General features: G+C 45.6%; 1 protein-coding gene across 2 annotated transcripts in view; it reads left to right on the top strand.

Annotated features, from left to right (window-relative positions):
- Window positions 1-21,471, top strand: part of LOC146854034 (C-type lectin lectoxin-Enh4-like) — a 138,741-nt gene that overhangs the window by 5,481 nt on the left and 111,789 nt on the right. For both annotated transcript variants that reach the window (XM_085651886.1, XM_085651887.1), the window contains exons 2-3: window positions 3,332-3,379; window positions 15,915-16,036. In XM_085651886.1, the coding sequence (XP_085508012.1) occupies window positions 3,337-3,379; window positions 15,915-16,036 (165 nt within the window). In that variant the 5' untranslated portion in view covers window positions 3,332-3,336. The remainder of the gene's footprint in view (window positions 1-3,331; window positions 3,380-15,914; window positions 16,037-21,471) is intronic.

The following is a 21,471-nucleotide window of genomic DNA, read 5'->3' as shown; positions in this document are numbered from 1 at the left end:
TTTTTTGTATGAGTGCCAAAGGTGGTCTCACAAATCAATTTCTCGAGAGGGGCTTTGTTTTTGGTAATGAGTAATTCCTCTCTAGGATAAAACCATGCACGTTTTAGGGAGTTCTTCACTATTTTATTGGGATAACCCCTAGCAAACAATTTGGCTCTTAGAGTTTGAGCTTCTCTCATGTAGCCCTCTTTGAGGGAACAATTTCTACAGAGAAGTAGATATTGGCCGAATAGTAATCTATCCCTCAAGGCTCTGGGATGGTTGCTGCTGTAAGACAAGAGAGTGATTCTTTCTGTGGGTTCCTGTGGAGGCTAGTGCACAGTACTCTTTCCTGTTGTTTGATGGCTAAATCAAGGAAGGCGATTTCTGAATTGTGTATGGTGGACGTAAATGTTAGATGTTTTTGAACACCATTTAGATATATTACAAAATTGTGAAAGTTACATTCGGGGCCAAACCAGATATGGAAAATGTCCTCAATATAATGTTTCCAACATAAAATGTTATATATTATGCATGGAAAGAGCATGTGTTTGTTCAGTATAATCCATATATATGTTTCCCAAATTGGGAGCAACAACTATTCCCATTGAAGTTACAGAGCATTGTTGGTACAATTCACCCTCAAATATAAAGTGGTTGTGTTGTAAATCAATTCTCAGTAGAGAAATAATGAAACTAGTAGGAACTTGAACAGGCTGTACACGTGTATTCAACAGGTATTAGCAAAATGCTTTCTTCCTGGGGTATGTTTGTATACAATAATGATATGTCTACTGTAGCCAGCCAGTCAGTCTCTCTATATTGAAGGACATGTTGTCAATGAGGTTTATCATAAACATACTATCCCAAACAAAGGACTCTTGTATGGGACATATTCCTAATGAAATATTCAATATATCTACCAATGGGTTCTAAAACTGAGCCACCACCAGATAGAAAGGGCGAACTAGTGGATTAGTAACACTTTGTTGATTTTCAACAGAGAAAAAAGAACTGGAGTACGGGGTGTTTCTGTATTCATATAGTCAAACTCTTTTTTAGTTAAGTTATAGTTAATAATCCTTTGATTATTTTTTTCAGGTGTCCCTTATTGTTAGGTCCTGAAGAAACCCCCTTTTGTTGGTGGGGTCAAATGCCATTAACATGCATCTAAAACAAATCATTCTATAGCCCCTACTATTGTACTAGAAGGCTAGCCACTACTATTGTACTTGGGGAGAGGATGAAGCCTTGCAGCTAGAGCAGTCGACTTCAAAGCTGGGGAACCGGGTTCCAGTCTCGACTACGATGCTCAACATCCTGTGATTCTGGGCAAATCACTTAATCTCCCCGTGCCTAAGAAAAAATTAATGTGTCCTTGTGTAACGAAACTGGTGCTATGTAAAGCGCTCTGATCTATATAAAACTTTCCCCCCCCCAAAAAAGGCTTCTATTAAATAATGAATATTTATGCTATGGTCATATTTGTATAATTTGAAACCTATTTTATGTCACAAACTGTCACCTTTCGATACGTAGGTTCTATGTTTACTTGAGACACCACACACTTTTCTTGATTAACTTGATTACGTATTTACATAAATAGCAAATATTTTTGACTGTCTTGTTGTATAGAGTTTTACTTCTCTCTTTGACATCTCTTTACCCATAAGTGCTGCCATTGAGCTAACTATTATGATATATTATACACATTGTCCACAAGAACTCAGCGGCATAAGCAGCAAGTGCAACTACTAAAGAGAAGCATCAATGGCAGATGCATCTGTATGTGCAGGGATTCTATTACAGTGTGCCTTAACCTCAGCAACCTGCAGTTAAACTGTGAATCCATGACATTCTTGGCAGTGGCCATTACCAAGAATCCCTGGGTTGCTTGATCTCCATAAAATGGGTCCGGGTTATATTCATGGTGAACAGATGACCTCAGTGTTCTAGCCTATTTGCATAAAATTAATGACTTGCCAGGGGCCACTCAAATGTTGAAAAACATGACCTGGGTTGCATCTACTGCAGAAAAAGTCCACATGGCCAAGCTCATGCACAAACACTACTCCAGTTTCTTGAACTTGGCCCAGGACCTCCTGTCCTACTAAAAGCTATAATCATGTTGATCGGCTGCCATGCTGTGATTGCCCAAAAAGGAACCTCGTTGATTCACTTAACCCATTGTAGACAGTGGTATCTGTAAATGTTTTATCTTTGAGAAAGGCCTATATACCCCACCAGTTTTTAACTATGAAATCATTTAAAGAAATTCTGTGGCAGGACGTATGTAAAGATCAAAGTTCAGTGGTAGTTTTCATCTTCCCGGGATATTTTCAGTTTAATGTGTGCCTATTTTGAACAAATATTGGACCAGTTTGAATTCATTAACTTGCCCTACAAACGTACATTAGCAAGAAACAAGCTGCATGGTCTCTGGAATGTTTGGGATACACATTTTTAAGTTATTATATTGATTTATAGTTTTAATCAGTGAAATGTTTATGTTCTTAACTAACTTCAACAATAAACTTAAAATTGAACTTGGTCACAACCACAGATAATCACATAAATTACATACTAGGTCTGACAATTTATAAAATGTCTTATTTTGTGATCTTGATTTGGTGGTATATTTGAACAAGGTGTTTTTATTTATACCCAATTTACAAGTGGTGCAAGTTGTACAAGTGAAACCCAATGGTTGAGCTGACGTCCTGGTTCTCTAGTTGAAGGGGCTATCTAGCTTACAATCGCCTTGTTCAATCAATGATAACATTACTGACTTTCAACCCACAGGCAGAATTCTATGTACATCTAAAAACCACAACTGTTTCCATGAAGCTATCCCATGACAATCATCTTCTTGGACAGGCAGCAGACATTCTCACATGTACTGTAGTCAATTCAGCTTCACAAGCACTAGTCATTCCACACCTTTCCCTTTGGAGCAAAAGACAATCTCCCTCCTAGAAAAGTGTTTTACCTCCTAGCCATCTCTCAATCCCTGTCCACGTCAACCTCTAAACTACATAAGGAGATTGAGTTCCTTGCCGGTTCCTGATTCAGTAAGCTCTAGTCTCTTGAAAAGATAAACAAACCCATCCTTTCAGGCACTTGGCTACTTCTCAATACGCCTCCATTTAGCTTCCTTTGGGTTGTTTAGATTTTGCTCTAGAAATATGGTTGGTTCAAAAGAAAATATAGCAGCCTAAGCCTGCTTTGCATGTTTTTCCTTTGTTAATATGTGGTGAAGGCTGACTAAAATACATTTACCCACTTTATGAACCTTCCTGAGCAAGTCAGAAGGAAATCACTAAAAACGCCTAATTTTATTTGTTTTCAGAAACCATGAATATATTCGGAATTCTGCTGCTCTTCTCGATCATAGAAGGTTTGTGATTTATATTTTTCGTAAAATTAAGTGTTACTAGTTGCATTGTAATGATTATCCATGTAGCTATTTTATTCATCCAATAGTGTAATAAATCTCAATCACATTTCCAAATTGTATTCTGCCTGAGGGGACTTTGCATATATTTTGTTTTAATTCTGGAATGACACAATAGTGAGAAGTGAAAAGCTTGCATATTCATGTTTTCCTAGAAGAGCTCCAGGTAGGAAGATAAGGGGTTGGGACATTAAACATTTTAATTCAGAGTTCTTGCAAATATCAACATATATGCGATTTAGAGCACATTAGCACATAGAAATTCAAACAAAGTAAATAAAATAGTCACTAACCTTGCTGCATATCCTCTTTGCTACAGTCTAGGTGTTCTTCTCCCCGCCAGCAGGGGCACCAGACAACTCCCCTAATCAATCTTGGAGCTGTTCTCATGCTGTTAACTAGCATGAACGAAGTGCCAGGATTTGGTGGAGGGGGCTCTGTCAGTGCCCCCAAGGGCACTGGAGAGATGTGCTTGTCCTCAACCCTGCTGAATGAAACAGCTGGGTTAGCAAGGTTTAAAGTGCACATGCCTAGCTGCCCGTCACAAGACAGCCAACCAAAGTGGCATGTGCACTTTAAACTTAAATGGCCAGTTCACCAATCCTCCTTGCTGCTGCCACTCCTGCACCGTCCTGACACTCAACCCGAGATGTGGGTTAGTGAAAAATAAAATGGTAGTAAACTAACTTTATACCATTTGTTTCCATCCCTGGGGCATTTCCTGGGAGCATTTAATTTAGTGGGGGCGACGCTTTACCCCCGTAGAACTTGACAGATTTCAACTGCTGAAATGTTCCTGGAGAAAATAGCGAGGCATATGGTAAATACCTCAAAACACATTCCTGTGCAAACAGTAGTTTGCAAGTGGGCCGGAACAGAATGGGCCACTTACATTGAGAGCCAAAAAAGAAGTCTACCAAAAGGGAGACAAGAGGGCTATGGCAAAGCAATTGCAACATGTGCCCTAATGCAAGCAGGGAAAGTAGTCTCTCATCTCCTGGTTTGTTAGTAGAAAACAGGTATACTTTGAGTCCAGGGGCCCTCCTACACCCTGAGCCCTGGTACCAATGCACCTGCTGTACTATTGATAGTTATAACGAAGAGGAAGAGAGACTCTATAAATGAAGATGCTTGGGAGAGAACGGTGGAGTGCAGTCTGAAGTTTAGGCATTGGAAGTAGGTGTCTGGGGGGCTGTAACACCCCCAAAAGTAACCATGCTGGAGTTCAAAAGGGGCATGAGCAATACATATACTTTTAAATTTTGTCTTTATCTTGTCATAGGCACTGTGAATTTAGTGACAAAGGTCAAATGTCAGGCTATGACTTCTGATAAGTCAATGATTAGTCAGAAACTGTTTTTTTTTTCATTTCTCTGGCTGCAAAGTGGGAGGATTTTCTGAAAGTGGCCTGGCTGACTTTCTTGTTGGGATCCAAGAAGTGAAAGCAAAGGCTGTAAGAAATCTCCTTATTTAATAATATGCAACAACATTTAAATACCTCTTATCAATTACAAATTTATTTCAAAAGATGCCACCAAATAGAAAAGCAGAAATAAAGCATATTTTTTTAACTCATAAAAATGTGCTATCTCTAAACGACAATGCATTTCCACACCAGGGCCGTATTATGTATACAGCACACTTTCCCTATTTGTGCCCTGGCACACCTCACTAAAGGTGTGCAGGATGCAACATAGGCACCATATTAGAAAGAATGCACTACCCCCCGGGCAGCCACAAACTTGCACTGTTCTGAGGGTAGCTCATTCAAGTGAAATACAGAGAGGCTGCTTTAATGCCACGCTAAGGGGCATATTCTCAAGGAGCTATCATTGACTTAATGGTACTTTATCGCAGCCAAATGCGCAATAAATGTATCACCCTATTCACAATCTGGTGTTAACAGCCCACAGCACCAGTTTACCCGCGATAGCAGCCACAAAAAACATAACCACAGATGACCCCCGCAACTATCGCTAATGAGATGCAGAGTAGGAGATCCCGTTTGAAAAGCCGCGACAACACCACTCCTCAACATTCTCAACAACTAGCCAGATCGGCGATAAGGACACAAAACAGGCGATAGGAACACAAAACAGGCGATAAGGCGCGTTAGCACCAGAAAACAAACACCTGCTCTGACATGGTGCAAAGTCGGACGATAGCCTGCACCACAAAAGGGAGCCCAGCCCAGAGCTACACCTGAAGGGCAACACATGCAATGGAGCCACTGATCATGCGGCCTGGACACCCAAGAGGGCCACAACAACCACTACCACCACCCCCAGGACCTCAACCCCCACCCGGAACCTCCACCGGACCACCACAGAGGCAGTGCAGAGAAAGACAGCGGAGCCCCAGGAAACGCACCAGCCTCACAGACCCAACACCTGAAAATGTAATTGCCTACTGCAGAGCATCATGGAGGTAGCCGGAGCAAGTCCAGAGGTCACACAATGAGCAAACAGAAGTGTCCGTGAGTTGCAGTGTGCTGAGTCTGGGCCACCAGAGCTAAGTGCGCTCATGTGAAGAAAATGTCTAGGATTGTGTCCCTTCGGGACATTTCTGATGCAGCTGCAGTGGGGCGGTCGCACCTGCATCATCTTCCACATAGTCATACCAGGTCTACCACACTGCGTGAGGTGACATTGCTGCGTGAGCTCTCCACAGCCCATAACCAAAACAGTAATGGACAATGATTTGTGGTGCAATGAGTTAGTGGCACCCGGAGTGCTGAGCAGGGGATCAGGCAGAAGTTGGCATCTACAACAGGTGCGAGCAACTCCATCAGTCCGCCAGTACGAATGTTTCGACACTGGCAGTTGGCAATTGGCAGTTGGAGTTGGTCCTGGCGGTGGTGGCGTGTGCCTCCTGCGGTAATGCGACATCCGGGCCGGTCAGGGCTCGATTTTATATGTGAGCCCTGGTGGGCTGCAGTTGAGGCCGGAGGCAGCGGACAGTGCAGGGCCCCAGACACATGGCGTTGATGACCCCAAGGCCATCGCCTCAGGGGCCATCCAATATCTCAGAAGAAGGGGTCCCGGACCTGACCAGCACAGAGTTAGTGGCCCTGGATGAACTCCGGCCAGCACATGCACCCCGCCACGGGACGGTGACTTGCGGTGCAGTCAGATGGGCCACGCAAGCTGAGCAGGTCCTCATCAATGTCCAAGGTGTATGCGGCGGAGGGTTGCGGGGGACAGTGGAAGGTGTCCTCCTGGGCATGATGCAGAGGGTGAAAGCTGTCCAGAAGCAGCAAATGGAGGAGAAGAATGCCACGGCATTGTTTCGCCACAAAGTCAGTATCACTGAAATTATGGCGACGACAACCCAAGTCCATGGAGTCAGTCGCCACCAAAGTCCAACCAGAAAGAGTGCATCGGGGCTGAAAGGGGATGCAGTCTGCGTTGAGGCCTGTACAATGACATCAAGTCAGCTATAAATAAATCAAGACTGAATTCAAATTGTGTGTGACCTACTCGACCACAATGTAGGTCCTGAGGCAGCAGTCAGCATGGGCCCACAGCCACTTGTCGTTGTCTTGCGATGTACAGAGTTATTTGTTGGTAGAGTTTGATCACCTCCGTAACGATGATCCTTTTTTTCCTCCTAACTGAACCGCGTCTTCCTCTTTCACCTCTCCTTGCGTGCAATGATTCTTACTCTGCCTTTGAATAATCGATGTTCAGTTCCAATTCTGTGACCTACTCGAGTGCAGCGTAGGCCAGGAGCAGTAGTCCGCGTGGGCCCACAGACATGTGTCGTTTGGCTGCTTTGCACATGGTTGCTGCCACCTGATCGAAGGAGTACAGTGAATTACAGGCTACCATGAATATATGGCCTCGGACATCATGAAATCAAGGCTCAGTTCCAAATGTGCGAACTACTTATCCGTAGTGTAGGCCGAAGGCAGTAAACAGCAGGGAACAACAGACATGTGTCGTAAGAATGCCATGAACAGAGTTGATGGCACCACATCGAAGGAAGTACACTGATATAAAATCTGCAATAAACATATGTACTCTGCCATAGTGTAATCAAGACTCAGTTCCAAATGTGTGACCTACTTGACCGTAGTGTAGGCGGGAGGCAGCAGTAGAGTACATCAAAGAGAAAGGACTAAAGCAGGCCTGTGTCGTGGAGGCCGTGATGGTCTGAGGAGGCTGCCAAGGTCGTGGGCCTCGGGCCTCGGGCCTCGGGCTTGGAGCTTGCGCCGGCACATGGTGCCCCCTCCTTGACACATGCCGGCGTCGGCAGGTGATCAGTGTGGCCTGGATGCTCAGGGGCGGGCCTGACGAGTTTGGGGTCCAGTGGGCCGGGTTACGGCAGGCGCACGGGATGGCAGGCAACTCCACTCACGAGGATGGCGTCAGCCTCGTTGCAGGGTGGGAGGCGTCGCCCTTGCAGAGACGTTGGGCATTCCGTAAGAGGACGACGCCCAGGGCTATGTGCTTTTTATTCACACCCCTACGCTGGCCTGGCCTACACTGGGCCATCCCACTCCGCTCACACTTACAGGGGGAACGTAACAGGCAACATTTCCATGAACACCTCCACTGGCTGGGGTGACATGGTTGTGTCCACTGCACACCATACACCAGCGGTGTATGCCGCCATGGATATGGGTGTGTTCTGCATACTGCGGTCTGTCCAGCACATCTCTGCCACTCTTGGCATTTTGTGCTTTCAAAGTCATGGTTCTCCTGCCTCCTTCACATATGCCTGGTTCCCACTTTTACCCACATTCTGCTATTGTGTGGCTGAGGTGCCATGCCGTTGATGGCTCATGTTCACGGCTTGCCCTGGTTACCATTGTAAGTTGTTCTGTCGTGTCTGGTGGGTGGGCATGTTGTTTTGCATGTTGTTTGTGATTTTGTGATGTGTACTTTGCCAGAGAGTACGTTGCATGGTTGTGGAGTTGAGGTGTTTTGGGGTGTTCATGAACTTGCCCAGGGGCGGTGCATTTCTCTTGGTGCCATCCTGGGAACGCTGGTTAATGATGGACTGTCAGAGGATGAAGGAATCATGTACACTGGCTGGGTATTTGGAGACGACATTGGTGGAGATTCCACGGTGTTCGGATGTTGCCTTCACATTGATGTGAGACGTGTGCTTACTGTTGTGGTGATTGTGTGCTGTGTCACCAGGGGGCACAGGTATGACATGTGTGCAGTGGATTGCCCCCCACACGTGCGTGCATCCAGCTATGGCCTTGCTTGGTCTCCAGCGGATCCTGTGCATTGTGGTGGACGTATAAGTACTGGGGTACCAGGCTGATGATGGCATCCAGGACTGGTGTGAGGGACTTGGATGTGGCTGGCTGTGAGCCTCCTCCGACTCTGGTGGGTGTTGTTTGGGGGCTACCAGAGGCCAACAGTTGCAGCACAGCCAGCATCTTTGTGTGGGTGGGATGTTGGTTGTCCGCTGTGTTGGTGCAATCGGCCTGTTGGGCGATGATGGTCAGGATGCGTCGGATGGTTGTCCTTTTGAGATTTTGGATTTGGATTTGGATTTTTCACAATTCTTATGACTGATATAAAATGAACATAACATCAATGGCAGCATCCCCACTCTAAAAACCTTTCCACCACCACTGGTATGTAGTGCTACCAGGAGACGGGTAGTAAAGATCAAACTGCAGAGAAAAAGATCTTCAAGGGCGTAGGAGAGAGAGAGAACGAGAAGAAAAGCAGAGAAAAACGTTAGCGAGCAGTCCAGAGAGACACACTGCATACAGGAAGGATAGCAGAGGAGCAACTTCAGAGAGGAATGGTAACATAATTGATTCCAAGTGGCAAATTGTAAAGAGGCAGGTTAGGAGGCAATTGAGAGAGACTTTAGAAAGAAAGGTTAGCTGAGCAGCTGTGATTACCCTGGGAAAGATTGTGTGGAGCTAAGGGTGCAGCGAAGGAGGATAGCAAAAGTGACAGGGGTACAGTTTCTCATAAATTGCACAGAGGCATTTTGTCATCTATGATAAAGATTCTTATTTGAACCTTTAAAATGTCTAATTCTGTAATTTCTAAGTATTTAAGTAGCATTATTTCTATATGTACACCAATGAATCAATCATGGGTTTGTTGAGTACGACTACTCACCCGTAAGGGTCTCAAGGCACTGGGGAGGAGGGGAGGTACAGGTTCCAGTCCATCAGGGAGGAGGTCTATCGAAGAGCCATGTTTTGAGGTTTCTCGTAAAGATGGGGAGGGATGTCATCTGTCGGAGGTGGAGCGGTAGTGCATTCCAGGCTCTGGCCGTGAGGAAGGAGCGGCCTCCCGATCTGGACTTCCTGGTGCGGGGGACCATGGCGTAGGAGAGTTGGGCTGATCATATGGTCCTTTGGGGTACGTGGAATTCAAGTAGGCTGTTCAGGTATGCTTGTCTGGTGTTGTGGAGGGCGTTGTGTGCGTGGGTGAGAATCTTGAAGGTGATTCTAGCCTCAATGGGGAGCCAGTGGAGTGCGTGCAGGTGCTGGGAGATGTGGCAGTGTCTTGACAGGTTGATGACCAGTGTTGCAGCGGCGTTCTGGATGCTTTGTAGCTTGCGGGTGAGGTTTTTGGTTATTCCGGCATAGAGTGCTTTGCCGAAGTCAAGTCTGCTGGTGACAAGGACATGAGTGATGGTCTTCCTGTGTTCGTGGGGGATCCATTGAAGGTCTTGCATAGGAGGCAGAGGGTGTGGAAGCAGGAGGATGCAACAGAGTTGATCTGATGGTCCATTTTGAGTTCAGAGTCCAGGATGATTCTGAGGTTGCGTGCGTGGTCTGTGGGGGTGGGTGGGCTTCTGAGGGCGGGGGACCACCAGATGTCGTTCCAGGGTGTGGGCCAATGATGAGTACTTCTGTTTTGTAAGTGTTGAGTTGTAGGCAGCTGCTTTTTATCCAGTTGGCGACTGCTTCCATGCCTTCTTGAAAGTTGTGTTTGGCTGTGTTGGGTTGGTTGGATAAGGAGAGGATGGGTTGGGTGTCGTCTGTGTATGAAACAATGTTGAGTCCATGGGTTCTTAAGATGGGGGAAAGCGGAGCCATGTAGACGTTGAACAGCGTGGGGCTGAGGGAGGATCCCTGGGGGACTCCGCAGGTGGTTGGTGTAGGGTCTGAGAGGAAAGGAGGGAGTCTGACCCACTGCGTTCTGCCTGGAGAGGAAAGAGTGGATCCAGTTGAGGGCCTTTTCCCCGATCCCTGCGTCGTGAAGTCTACGTGTTAGGGTGTGGTGAGAGACTGTGTCAAAGGCCGCTGAGAGGTGGAGATGGATGAGGACTACTGTCTCTCCTCAGTCCAGGAGGGAGCGGATGTCATCTGTTGCAGTGAAGAGGGCGGTTTCTGTGCTGTGTTTTTTTTCTGTAGCCCAATTAGTTGATAGCTTTATCGATGACGTTCACTGGAAACGAGAGCAGGGAGATAGGTCTGTAGTTTTTGAGGTTGGTGGGGTCCGCTGAGGGCTTTTTCAGGAGGGGTTAATCTCGGCGTGTTTCCTGTCATCAGGGAAGGAGGCGTTCGCTAGGGAGTGGTTGATGGTGTGGTGAAGCATGGGTGCAATGGTGTCGGCAGCTCTGTTAAAGATGTGGTGGGGGCAGGGGTCCATGGGGGCCCCAGAGTGGTTTAACTTCAACGTCTTCAGTGTGTCTTCGGTGGTGAGGCCTGTCCAGCTGTCAATCGTTGGCTTCAAGGTGTTGGGGGTGGTTAATGAGGATTCAGTGTGTCGGCTGTCTTAGTCAAAGTTATCGTTAATGTTCTTGATTTTGTGTTGGAAGAAAGTGCTGAGTTTGTCACAGAGGTCATGTGAGGGAGGGATGGCATTTGACTCGCTGGTGGGTTGGGTGAACTCCTTGATGATGCCGAAGAGCTCTTTGCTGTTGAGCTCGTGTGTTGAGATTCTGGCTTTGATTGCTGTTTTTCTCATATTTCTGATGAGTTGGTGTTGTGCGTTGGTCGACTTTGAAGTTGTTGTGGGCTTCTGTAGATTTGGAGTTCCTCCAGGCATTTTCGAGGTGGTGGCATGTGTGTCTGGACTCTTGAAGTTCAGTGGTAAACCATCTGGCTGTCTTTGTGTGTGTGTTTTATTGTTCCTCTTGTGGGGAGCTATGGTGTTGGGCTGTCGGAAATCCATCTGTGCAGAGTTTCGGGCTGCCGTGTTGGGGTCGTCGTCTTCCGCAATGGTTGGGGTGGAGTTGCCGAGTGAGGAGGTGAGCTGGTCGTCGGTGAGGGTTGTAGCATTGGCGGTTCGGAGATCCAGGGTTACTGGCTCTGGTCGCAGTTGGGCGGAGACAGACTTGCCTTTGGTGTGCCAGCGGCACACCCTCTGCGCATGTCTGCTGCACGGTCCCGCAGCAGCCCCCATTAAGTAGGGGTCGGGGAGGGCCAGACAGATGGGAGGCTGGAAAGAAAGCGCATGAGAGGCGCACAGAGGTGAAAAGTGAAAGGAGGATCCAAAATGATAGAAAATGACAGTAAAGAGGGTGAAAAAATTGAGGTGAAAGGCAAAAGAAAACCAGGCAGAAAAACTAAGCAAGAGAGAGATTGAGAGGTCAACTTGACCACCAGGGATAAGGCTCAGGTATAGCCTCCGGGTGGAGGAGGGCCTCAAACACTAACATAGAGTTCAGGGGCTCAGGAGGGCCTCACTTAATGTTGGAGATGTGAGGGTGGGAGAGCAATTTCACTGACAATGAGTCAGTGGTCTTGCTCGCCTGTCCTTGCAGCGGCCGCCATCAAGTAGGGGTTGGGGAGGACTTGACAGCTAGAAGGCTGGGAGCTGAAACCAGCTTGGGCTGGTCGCGCTTGGTGGGAGGGGCTGCGGGGCAGCAGTGGCAGGAAAGAAAGTGGGTGAGAGGTGCACAGAGGTGAAAAGTGAAATGAGGATGGAAACTGATAGAGAGTGACAGTAAATAGGGTAAAAAACAGAGGTGAAAGGTAAAGAAAAAGCAGGCAGAAAAATGAAGCAAGAGAGAGATTGAGAGGTCCACTAGACCACCAGGGATGAGGCGAAGGTATAGCCTGCGGGTGGAGAAGGGCCTCAAACACCAACACAGAGTGCAGGGGCTCAGGAGGGCCTCACTTGATGGTGGAGCTGTGAGGGTGGGATAGCAGTTTCCCTGACAATGAATCAGTGGTCTTGCACCTACAGGATTTGTCTAGTTCAAGTGTCCTCTGCTTGTGAGATTTGTATTGCTTTTCATTTTCCTACCGGCAACAGTGGAGGAGCGTCACCCCCATGCTGCAAGTGTTGCAAAAGTGAAAATAAAATGGTAATAAAATTAATTACTGTTTTATTTTTCACTGGTCCCAGCCCTAGCAATGTTTGAGGGCAAGGAATTGCTACTGACCGTCAGCAGGGGAGTGGTGCTTACTCCAGTTTACATTGTGCATTTCACTTTGGCCAGCTGTCTTGCGAAGGATAGGCTGAGATGCACAGTTATTATCATTTTATGTTTTCTGCCTCTTTGCCGGCAGGCGGGTGGGAGGGGCTGTTCTGGTCATCGAGCAGGGCAGGGTAGGAGAGTTTTGTACACTCCGAAGTGTGTAATGACTGCTTAGTCTGCCCTCTCGGGCCGCTCAAATCAGTCATGTGCACCTTCCCCATTCTATATGCAGGCTGCATTACAGCCTGTATGGAGAACAAGCCCAGGTTCCCATTCCCTGGTTGAGCGTCCAACCAGGATGCTCAAAACCAATCACAACACTGCACTGCAGCATAGTGATTGACCAGGGGGCCTTGTTGCTTACCAATCATAACACTGCATTGCTTCCTGTTCCTTGAGTTCCAGGAGAGCAGGAGCAGTGCCACAGGACCCGGTGACACAGTAAGGTATTTAATTTTATTATGCGGACTCCCTTCCGCCCGCATGTCACCCCCTCCCCCGCGAAACCTCCCCCCATGCCCACCCTTGCTGTGAGCCATGGCGGCCACACAAGGGTTTTAGTTTGAGGGAATGTTAACCAATCTCAAAGAAAAGCCACAATCCTAATCAGGGTGTATCACAGAAGTCACTAAATTAACCTGTGTTTAACACTCTGGAAGCTTGGCACAAGAGCAGTCAAGTTGAATAACTGATTGACTGTGTTAAGTATTTATGCAGCACATAAACAGTAAGAAAACACAACACAAAAAAATCCCCAAAATAGAGTACATTCGAATAAATTGAATGACACCAAAACCCTGCAAGACCAAGGCAAAGTCAAACGTTAAGGCCTACCGTGGTGGAGCGCGGTTCTTTTATAAGCAGTAGATTGGGCCAGCTCTTGGCTTACTTTTTGACTTGGTAGAAATTTGAGATATTCATTTTTAATGTTTAAAATAAAAATGGTGCAAGAAAGCATTAAGTAGCAACTGCCATCCAATGGTCAGAGTAGACAGGACCCCGATGCAATTTTAGGCTGACTGTGATTGAGCATCATAGGACTCAACCAGATTGTACCAGAACGTACACACTCAAAAGGACACGCCCTCAACTCTATCTTCTCAGTAGATCACTCCATCTTCTTCAGCCACACCTCCAAACTCCCTTGGACGGACCACAGCTGCATCCACTTCAACTATAAATCAAAGATCTCCGCAGATGCCCATCCCAGCTCCAATGCAGAAACTGGAGCAAAATCTCTGACAAGCAACTACCCACCACCCTCAGCAACTCTTCTCCCACCACCTCAGACAACGACCCTACCCTCACCCCCATACCCTACACAAATGGATCACCGAATGCGCAAACACCGCCGCCCCCCTCAAGAAATCTCCCAACCCTCACGCCAAGAGGGCCAGCTTGTACTCCATAGAACTCCGGAATCCAGACCTGCAGACGCCTCAAAAAATATGAAGGAACTCCAAAAACCCAGCAGACCTTGACAACTATAAAACAGCCACCACTGCCCAACACAAACTCATCAGACATTCAAGAAAGAAGGTACTCCAGGACAGAATCTCCACCCACGCACACAACAGCAAGGAACTCTTCGGCATTATCAAAGAGTTTGTCCAACCCAACAGCGAATCCACCGTCATCCCTCCCTCCCAGTACCTCTGCGACAAACTCAGCACCTTCTTCCATCACAAAATCAAGACCATCTATGACAACTTTGACAACAACAACCTCCATGAGGAACCCACATCCACCACCTTCAGCACCACTCAGCCAACGCTGGACAGCTGGACCGCCCTCAGCATCAAAGGCACCCTAAAGACAATGAGGACCACCCACTCAGGGGCACCCTCAGACCCCAACCCCCACCACATCTGCCGCAGAGTCGCATACATCATTGCCCCCAAGCTGCAAAGCATCATCAATCGATCCTTCGAGACGCCTCCTTCCCTGATGACTGGAAACACGCCGAGATCAACCCTTTCCTAAAGAAACCATCGGCAGACCCCACTGACCTCAAATACTACAGACCGATCTCCCTACTTCCTTATCCGGCAAAAGTCCTCAAAAAAGCAGTCAACAGCCAACTCGCCTCCTTCATCAACGAAAACAACACCCTCGACCCCTCCCAATCAGGCTTCATAAAAAAACACAGCACAGGGACCGCCCACATCGCTGCAAATGATGACATCCTCTCCCTCCTCGACAAAAGTGAGACTGTGGCCCCCATCCCCCTGGACCTCTCTGCGGTCTTCAACACAGTCTCACATGCACCCTATCCCGCAGACTCCATGATGCGGGAATCCAAAACAAAGCCCTCAACAGGATTACCTTTTTCCTCTCTGACAGAACACAGTGGGCCAGACTTCCCCCTTTCATCTCAGAGACCACACTAACCACCTGCGGAGTCGCCCAAGGATCATCCATCAGCCCTACACTGTGTTACAATGAATGCTGGAGCCTACTGGTAATATTTAATTTACAGGCTCTGGGTACCATATACGAAGGACGTACATGTAAAATATATGTGCCACTCAGGTATATCAATGTTATCATGTTTAGAGAAGGGAGCCCAAGCACTTTACAAAAGGTCAAAAGGAGTAAAGTGCACAGAGTATTTTTGCCAACAAAAACGGCTTCAGCAACTGAAGGCAAAACTCTGGGGTGATCCTAGAGAAATAGCACATTTCCAAAAATGTGGATAGAGTTATTCTACGTAAGCAACGCTGTAACATTGCAACACTATGCTCCTGTGCTAACATAGTACTATAGAACTGTATCACAGTGCCATTAAGATGATAAGGGTTTTCGATCACTGACATCTATATTTCTCCTTCACCCTTTTTGGTTTCAACTCCCTCCTTGCCTGCGCATCACTCTCTCTCCCATTCCTTTCCCAGAGCTAATCTTTTTTTCCTTGTTTCTTTCACTGAGTAGGTAGATTCTTAGAGAAATGTTGCTCCTTTGTGTATGTATGAATACCTAATGGCTTTATACATTTCAAAAATGAATTTTGCAAACAAAAAGAATTGTGAAAATTGCCATAATTTGTATAATAATAACTCCATCTTTCTGACAATTACTTACATTTCTATTTTTATTGCTATACATTACCCTCTGCCAGTTATTGCAGGTGCCCAGGAAACATGTTTGTGTGCTCAAGGTAACTGTGAAGCCGGCTGGGTTCAGTATAAAAATGCGTGTTACATGAGATTCGATTCAATGGTTTCTTGGACTGCAGCAGAGGTAAGTTCTTTATGCATAGTTTAAGATTTCCATAATGTATTGAGGACATCCACAGAACCATAACAACTAGACCTTACATCCAAAACCTTAAGGGATACAGAAAACCATAGGGAACCTCCCAACTCCTCCAAACCCTTCAAGCAAATATGAATTGAATACCCTGTTTCTGCTGCAGATTACATACACATTTGTTACCATTTTCTAAACATAAACCGCATTAACTTCAGTCATCAACTTTTGCATGAAACACGGAGCACTGTGTTCAGTTTTTTTGTTTGTTTGATTTGTGATTTAGAATTTAAAAATTTAACTGCCTGGTAATTTCACCTGCAGAATCACTTCTAAGGCCACTTGTCTCCCACGATGGAATTCCCCTGTTTGTTTTAAACCTGTAATTTGGAGTGATTCATAAAAACCTTGTATTCCCTGATCACAGTTCAATGGAGCTCTATCCCTATCTTTCTGAGCTGCACTGAATGCATATCTGCTCCTGGTAACCCTCACTACGGGCATCATTTATGAGAAGTGACGCATCGCTGCGTGAAAGCAGTGATGCGTCACTTCTCAGTGTGACCGCCTTGCGACATGATGGATGCGTCATATCTACTGTATGACGCATCATGTCACAAGGAGTTACAGATGCGTCAGTATTTCTGATGTATCTGTAGGCGTAAAAGTGATGCATTGCTGGAGTGTGTCACAAAAGTGACGCAACTCCAGCAATGTGTCCTTTTACATGGGGCACGCCCCATGTGAAAGGGCATGTATCAGTCTTACGTCTGCTGTGAGCAGGCGTAAGTTATTGTCGCATTATCACCCTAGAAGTGGCACAATGAAATCCTGTAGAGTTCACTGCGTCACTTCTACGAGGCTTACTTACGTGGGAACGCCCACCCTGCATACATTAAACCTGACGCAGGTATAATGTAGCGCAGGTGTTTACAAAGTGACGCATCTGCTTATATGCATTCCTTTGTAAATAGGGCGCAACAGGAGGCATGTTTTAGGCCGCCGATGCGTCACAAAAAGTGACGCACCGGTGGCGCAAAAGTGACGCAAGGGCTCATAAATAAGCCACTATGTTTCCACATATGTGCAGCTTTATCTACTCGAGTATCAATGTGCCACTATAGAAGTGGCTGCAGATCTGTACACAAGCCTATCCACCGGCGTCACTCCCAGCAACTTGGAGAAAGCTCTCCTAGAACGGAAGTGCTGTGAGCTCATAGTGCAACTTTTGGGCATACCTCGTCTACGGGAAGTAAATGCAACATGGTTTCTGTCATTTAGACCAATCTGGCAAGATTGCATCTTACCTGATCTACGCTGCCTGTTTTGTGGTGAAGAATGCGTGCTACACATCTGTTTAACACTCCCATCAGTCATGCCAACGGATATCGATACTCTGCTGGACCCGATAACGATCCGTATTTTCAAGTGCCAGTTTGAATGTTTGTAGTTCAGCTCGCTAAGCTGTACAATCTCCTAGAGATTGAGTTTTATTGACCATTGGCCGGAATTTACCATCGCGCATGCGACATTTAACGATTGCGCACGCTGCACTGTAAGCTTGCTTACTCCCTGTAACGGGTTGTGCTGATCCGTCAGTATAAATTATGAATTCGTACTAATCGAGAGGCAGAATTTCAGTGGGCAGAGGACATTCATGTTCATATTGCAGGAACGACTGTGTTTTTAAATCAGGATCAAAAACATATTCAACATCCGTTGCAGCAAGAGAATTAACCCATTGTATTCATCTAGGATGTAATACTTTCGCATTTGGGATGTTCGCTTTTGTAACAGGCTCTAAGACCGGTACTGAAGTCACGACAATAATGCGTTTCCCTGAGCTAGTGTCCTTTCTTTTGCGACAGCGGTTTGAACTGCTGTCAGTATTGTTTCTGTCCAAGTGAGGCGCATTTCTGCTTGTGTATACAAATCTGATTTGTATGCAATTGGTACTTTTTCACCTTTATTATATGTCAAATAAGTGAATCCGCATTGACCCGAAATTATTTGGATCACCAAATTGCGTTTACTTTCGCGTGTTTGTAAGTAATTTGTTGTTAACATGTTAGCTTGGAGTGAACGCAGGATACCTGTGTGTTCCTGTGTCCAATGTTTTGTTGAAAAATCAGGTTTAATTAATTCGTAGAGAGGTTTAACCCTTTCGGCGTAATTTAGAATGTAAATTCTACCAACATTTAGAAAACCCAAGATGGATTGTAAGTTTTTCAGCGTTTTTTCTAAAAAGTGAGCTGCCAGGCTTTTGCCTTCACTTGAAAGCTCATATCCTAGGAAAAGGACAGTGAGGTTGGCAATTCTGGATTTTTCTAAGGTTGAATTTGTAGCCCTCAAAGGCGAAGCCCAGTATTATGGCATTCACCCTGTTCAAGTGCCTATCTAGCTCATCGTCTGTCAGATAGATGTCATCGACATATGATAATGGCTCGTCATCATACATTTGTAGTAACTTGGGGGCATATTATCAAGCGGCAGCGATAATTATCACTGGCCGCTCTTAGCATGAGATTTATTATCGCCGCCTATCGCTGGAAATTATCGCCATGCTAGTGCTGTATTAACAACGCATAGCGCAATGGCGATAATTGTCCAGCGATAGCCGTGTTTTCCATGGAAGATCGCTGGTTTTCCAGCGATGTTCCATGGAAAACGGCAATATCCTTTCCACCCCCAATGGTAAGTATAGCTAAGTCAGGATTTTAGCAGACATTCGTTTGCCAAAAACCAACATCTGAAAAAATCCTGAGGCCCACCTTGTAAATATCTCGAAGGCCCATTAGCGATATTTTACAATGCAGTTTTACATGGCACGCCTACCTTGCATCTCATTAGCGATGCAAGGCTAGGCGGAAAGAAGCCGGGTGCTAAGGCAAGGAAACACGCGCTAGCGTGTCCTTGCTAATAGAGCAATAAAATTATCGCCGCTTTTCGCCCAAAAACGGACGCTAAAGCGGCGATAATTTTATTGCGGCCCCTTGATGATATGCCCCGCAGTTACCCTTGCTGAGAATAACCCCGGGCTGTTCTTGAATCCTCGTGGGAGTCTAAAAAGTTGACGCTGGGTCCCCATTATTGAGAATGCTGTTAAGTACCTGCTTTCAGGTGCTATGTTTTGACAAAAGAAACCATTTGAAATGTCTAATGTTGTTTTATATTTTTTATGCACAATGTTATTCATTGATGCTGTACTATGTGCATTTTGCACTGCAAATGTTTTAGAACAAGTGTTCAAGTTTCTGTAATCCAAAACTAGACGATATGTATTATCTGGTTTGGGTACAGGAAACAAAGGATTGTTCATTGAGGAGGTGTATGTTTCAATCGCCCCTTGGTATTCAAGTTGATCTAAGATCTCCCTGACCAGTTTTTTAGCTTCTTGCTTTATTGGGTACTGCCTTTGTGCACTTGGTTGATTTTGTAGTTGTATTTTGTGGTGAGTTGATTCCTTATCCCATCCTACATGATTTTTGTATAATGCTGGGGCTTGGGCAACTGCCCATTTCCTGGCATAAGTATATTTTAGGAGAATTGGAATATGGTTGGAGAAGGTTGGCATAATGATGTCTTCGCCATGTGGGCACTCCCTGACAAATTCTGGTGGCCAGTCCTGTTCTTCTAGAAGTATATCATAACCCCTTGAAAGTTTCTCCCAAAAGAGTGTTTTAACTTTTCTTGAAATGTCTCCCTCAATCTGGAGTGTTATTTCATACAACCTTTGTGGAGTACTAACCCTGGTGTCTACAGTCTCTACTGCGATGTACTCATTCAAGTCCACTATCTCCAGAAGTTCCTTCAGGTTCTGGCGAGCTATTGTTACTTCTGCTGCACCATCCAGCATTGTCTGAGTCCATTCTCCGTTCTTGAGCTGTGTTCTCAGTATCCTCGGCATGTCTGATCTTCAGACCTGCTACCTTCTTTTTGGTGAATTCGGTTTTGATTTATTTTTCTGAATGTGCTGTTTGTCTCTGGACTTGACGCGTTCCTCTTTGTGATCTGACCATCCTCTTCTTTCTGATGTCTGTGACGATATCTGAAAGGTACGAGAGGAAAGAGTATCAGTATCCTGATACCAGTCAGGTTTTCTCAAATTATCTCTATTCCTGAGGTTATACCTCCTTTCAGAGGGCTCCTGTTGAGGAGACCTAACTCGGGATTGAGAACGTTTTTCTTTTGGATTTTGTTTATTAGTTCCCCACTTCTTTTTAGAAGATGTAGGATTTTGTTTACTAGAGTCCTTCTCAGGACCTTCAGACAGTTGTGGCTTCAAAGGTTTTTCACCCAAACTGTATATGCCTAATTTAGTGTAAGATTGTTCTATTATTCTGAGTAGTTCTTGTTGATGTTCTGTTACATCAAATTCCCTTAAGCGCTGGCGGATCGCCACTGATGCTGGCTCCCCTTTAATACTAGATAATATTATTGTTGGGACCTGGTGGAAGTTTTTCAGTAATTTCATACCTAAATTCAGAGCAGGCTCTGCCCCGTATTCGTTTTGAATTTGTTTGAGGACAGCTGGTATTACTGCAATTGATGTAACACCATGGGGCAGATTTACAAGCCCATGCGTCACTTTGTATCACTTGTACCATGTTAAAAGTGACGCAAAAGTGGTTCAAGGGGTTTGTAAATCTGCCCCTATGTGTTTTAGTATAGATGGCAGCAAAAACTGTGCCCCAAGTAGTGCAGTCTTCCAGTTGTGGTGTGATCCCCATTGGTAAACAGATTGTCAGTATTCTGTGTTACTCATAAGGGCTAGTATTAGGAAATACTGCTTTGATTTGAGTAATCTTGTGAGCTATCCAGAATGGAATTTGTTCACGCTTTGTGGGCATTTTACCCACGACTGCGATTAAAGTCTGTGGAGTTATTTTTAGTGTATTCCCCTGTTGAGGCGTTTGATTTGAAATGGTTAATGGTGGTTGGACTGTGAAAGTCCCCATGACCTATTGGATTAATTGTTTGTAATGTTTTATTAACCCTTGTAGTTGAGTACGTAATTCCTCGCCTGACATCTCTTCAATGTCAGGATGTGGTGTGTAGCCGGCTAGTATCGGCCATGTTGCTCCTGGTCTACCTAGTAGACCGAGCCTGGTAATGTTTTTGTGTTGTTTTAGGGTGCCTCTAAACCAGAGATTATGCTCCAGGTATGTATGTGAGTGGAATTTCAATATCCTCATAAAGAATATATTCCTCAGGTGGTTCATCTCCTTTAAAGAAGTGAAACACTTGTGTTACTGGATTTGATTCTAGGAATACAATCCATGAATAGAATACCTCTGTCTGAAAGGATTTGTATGTCTCTATCACGAAAACTGCTCTACCATCCCTTGGTTTTAGGCTGTGTTTTATAAGTTTTAGAGTGATGGCTCTCCTTAAAGTTGGAGGGATGTGTATAACATCTCATAATT

This window comes from Triturus cristatus, chromosome 4_1 (genome assembly GCF_964204655.1).
Source record: "Triturus cristatus chromosome 4_1, aTriCri1.1, whole genome shotgun sequence".
NCBI classification, from domain to species: Eukaryota; Metazoa; Chordata; class Amphibia; order Caudata; family Salamandridae; genus Triturus; species Triturus cristatus.
The sequence above is the reverse complement of the archived record's forward strand: the minus strand, read 5'-3'. Positions and strand labels throughout refer to the sequence as shown.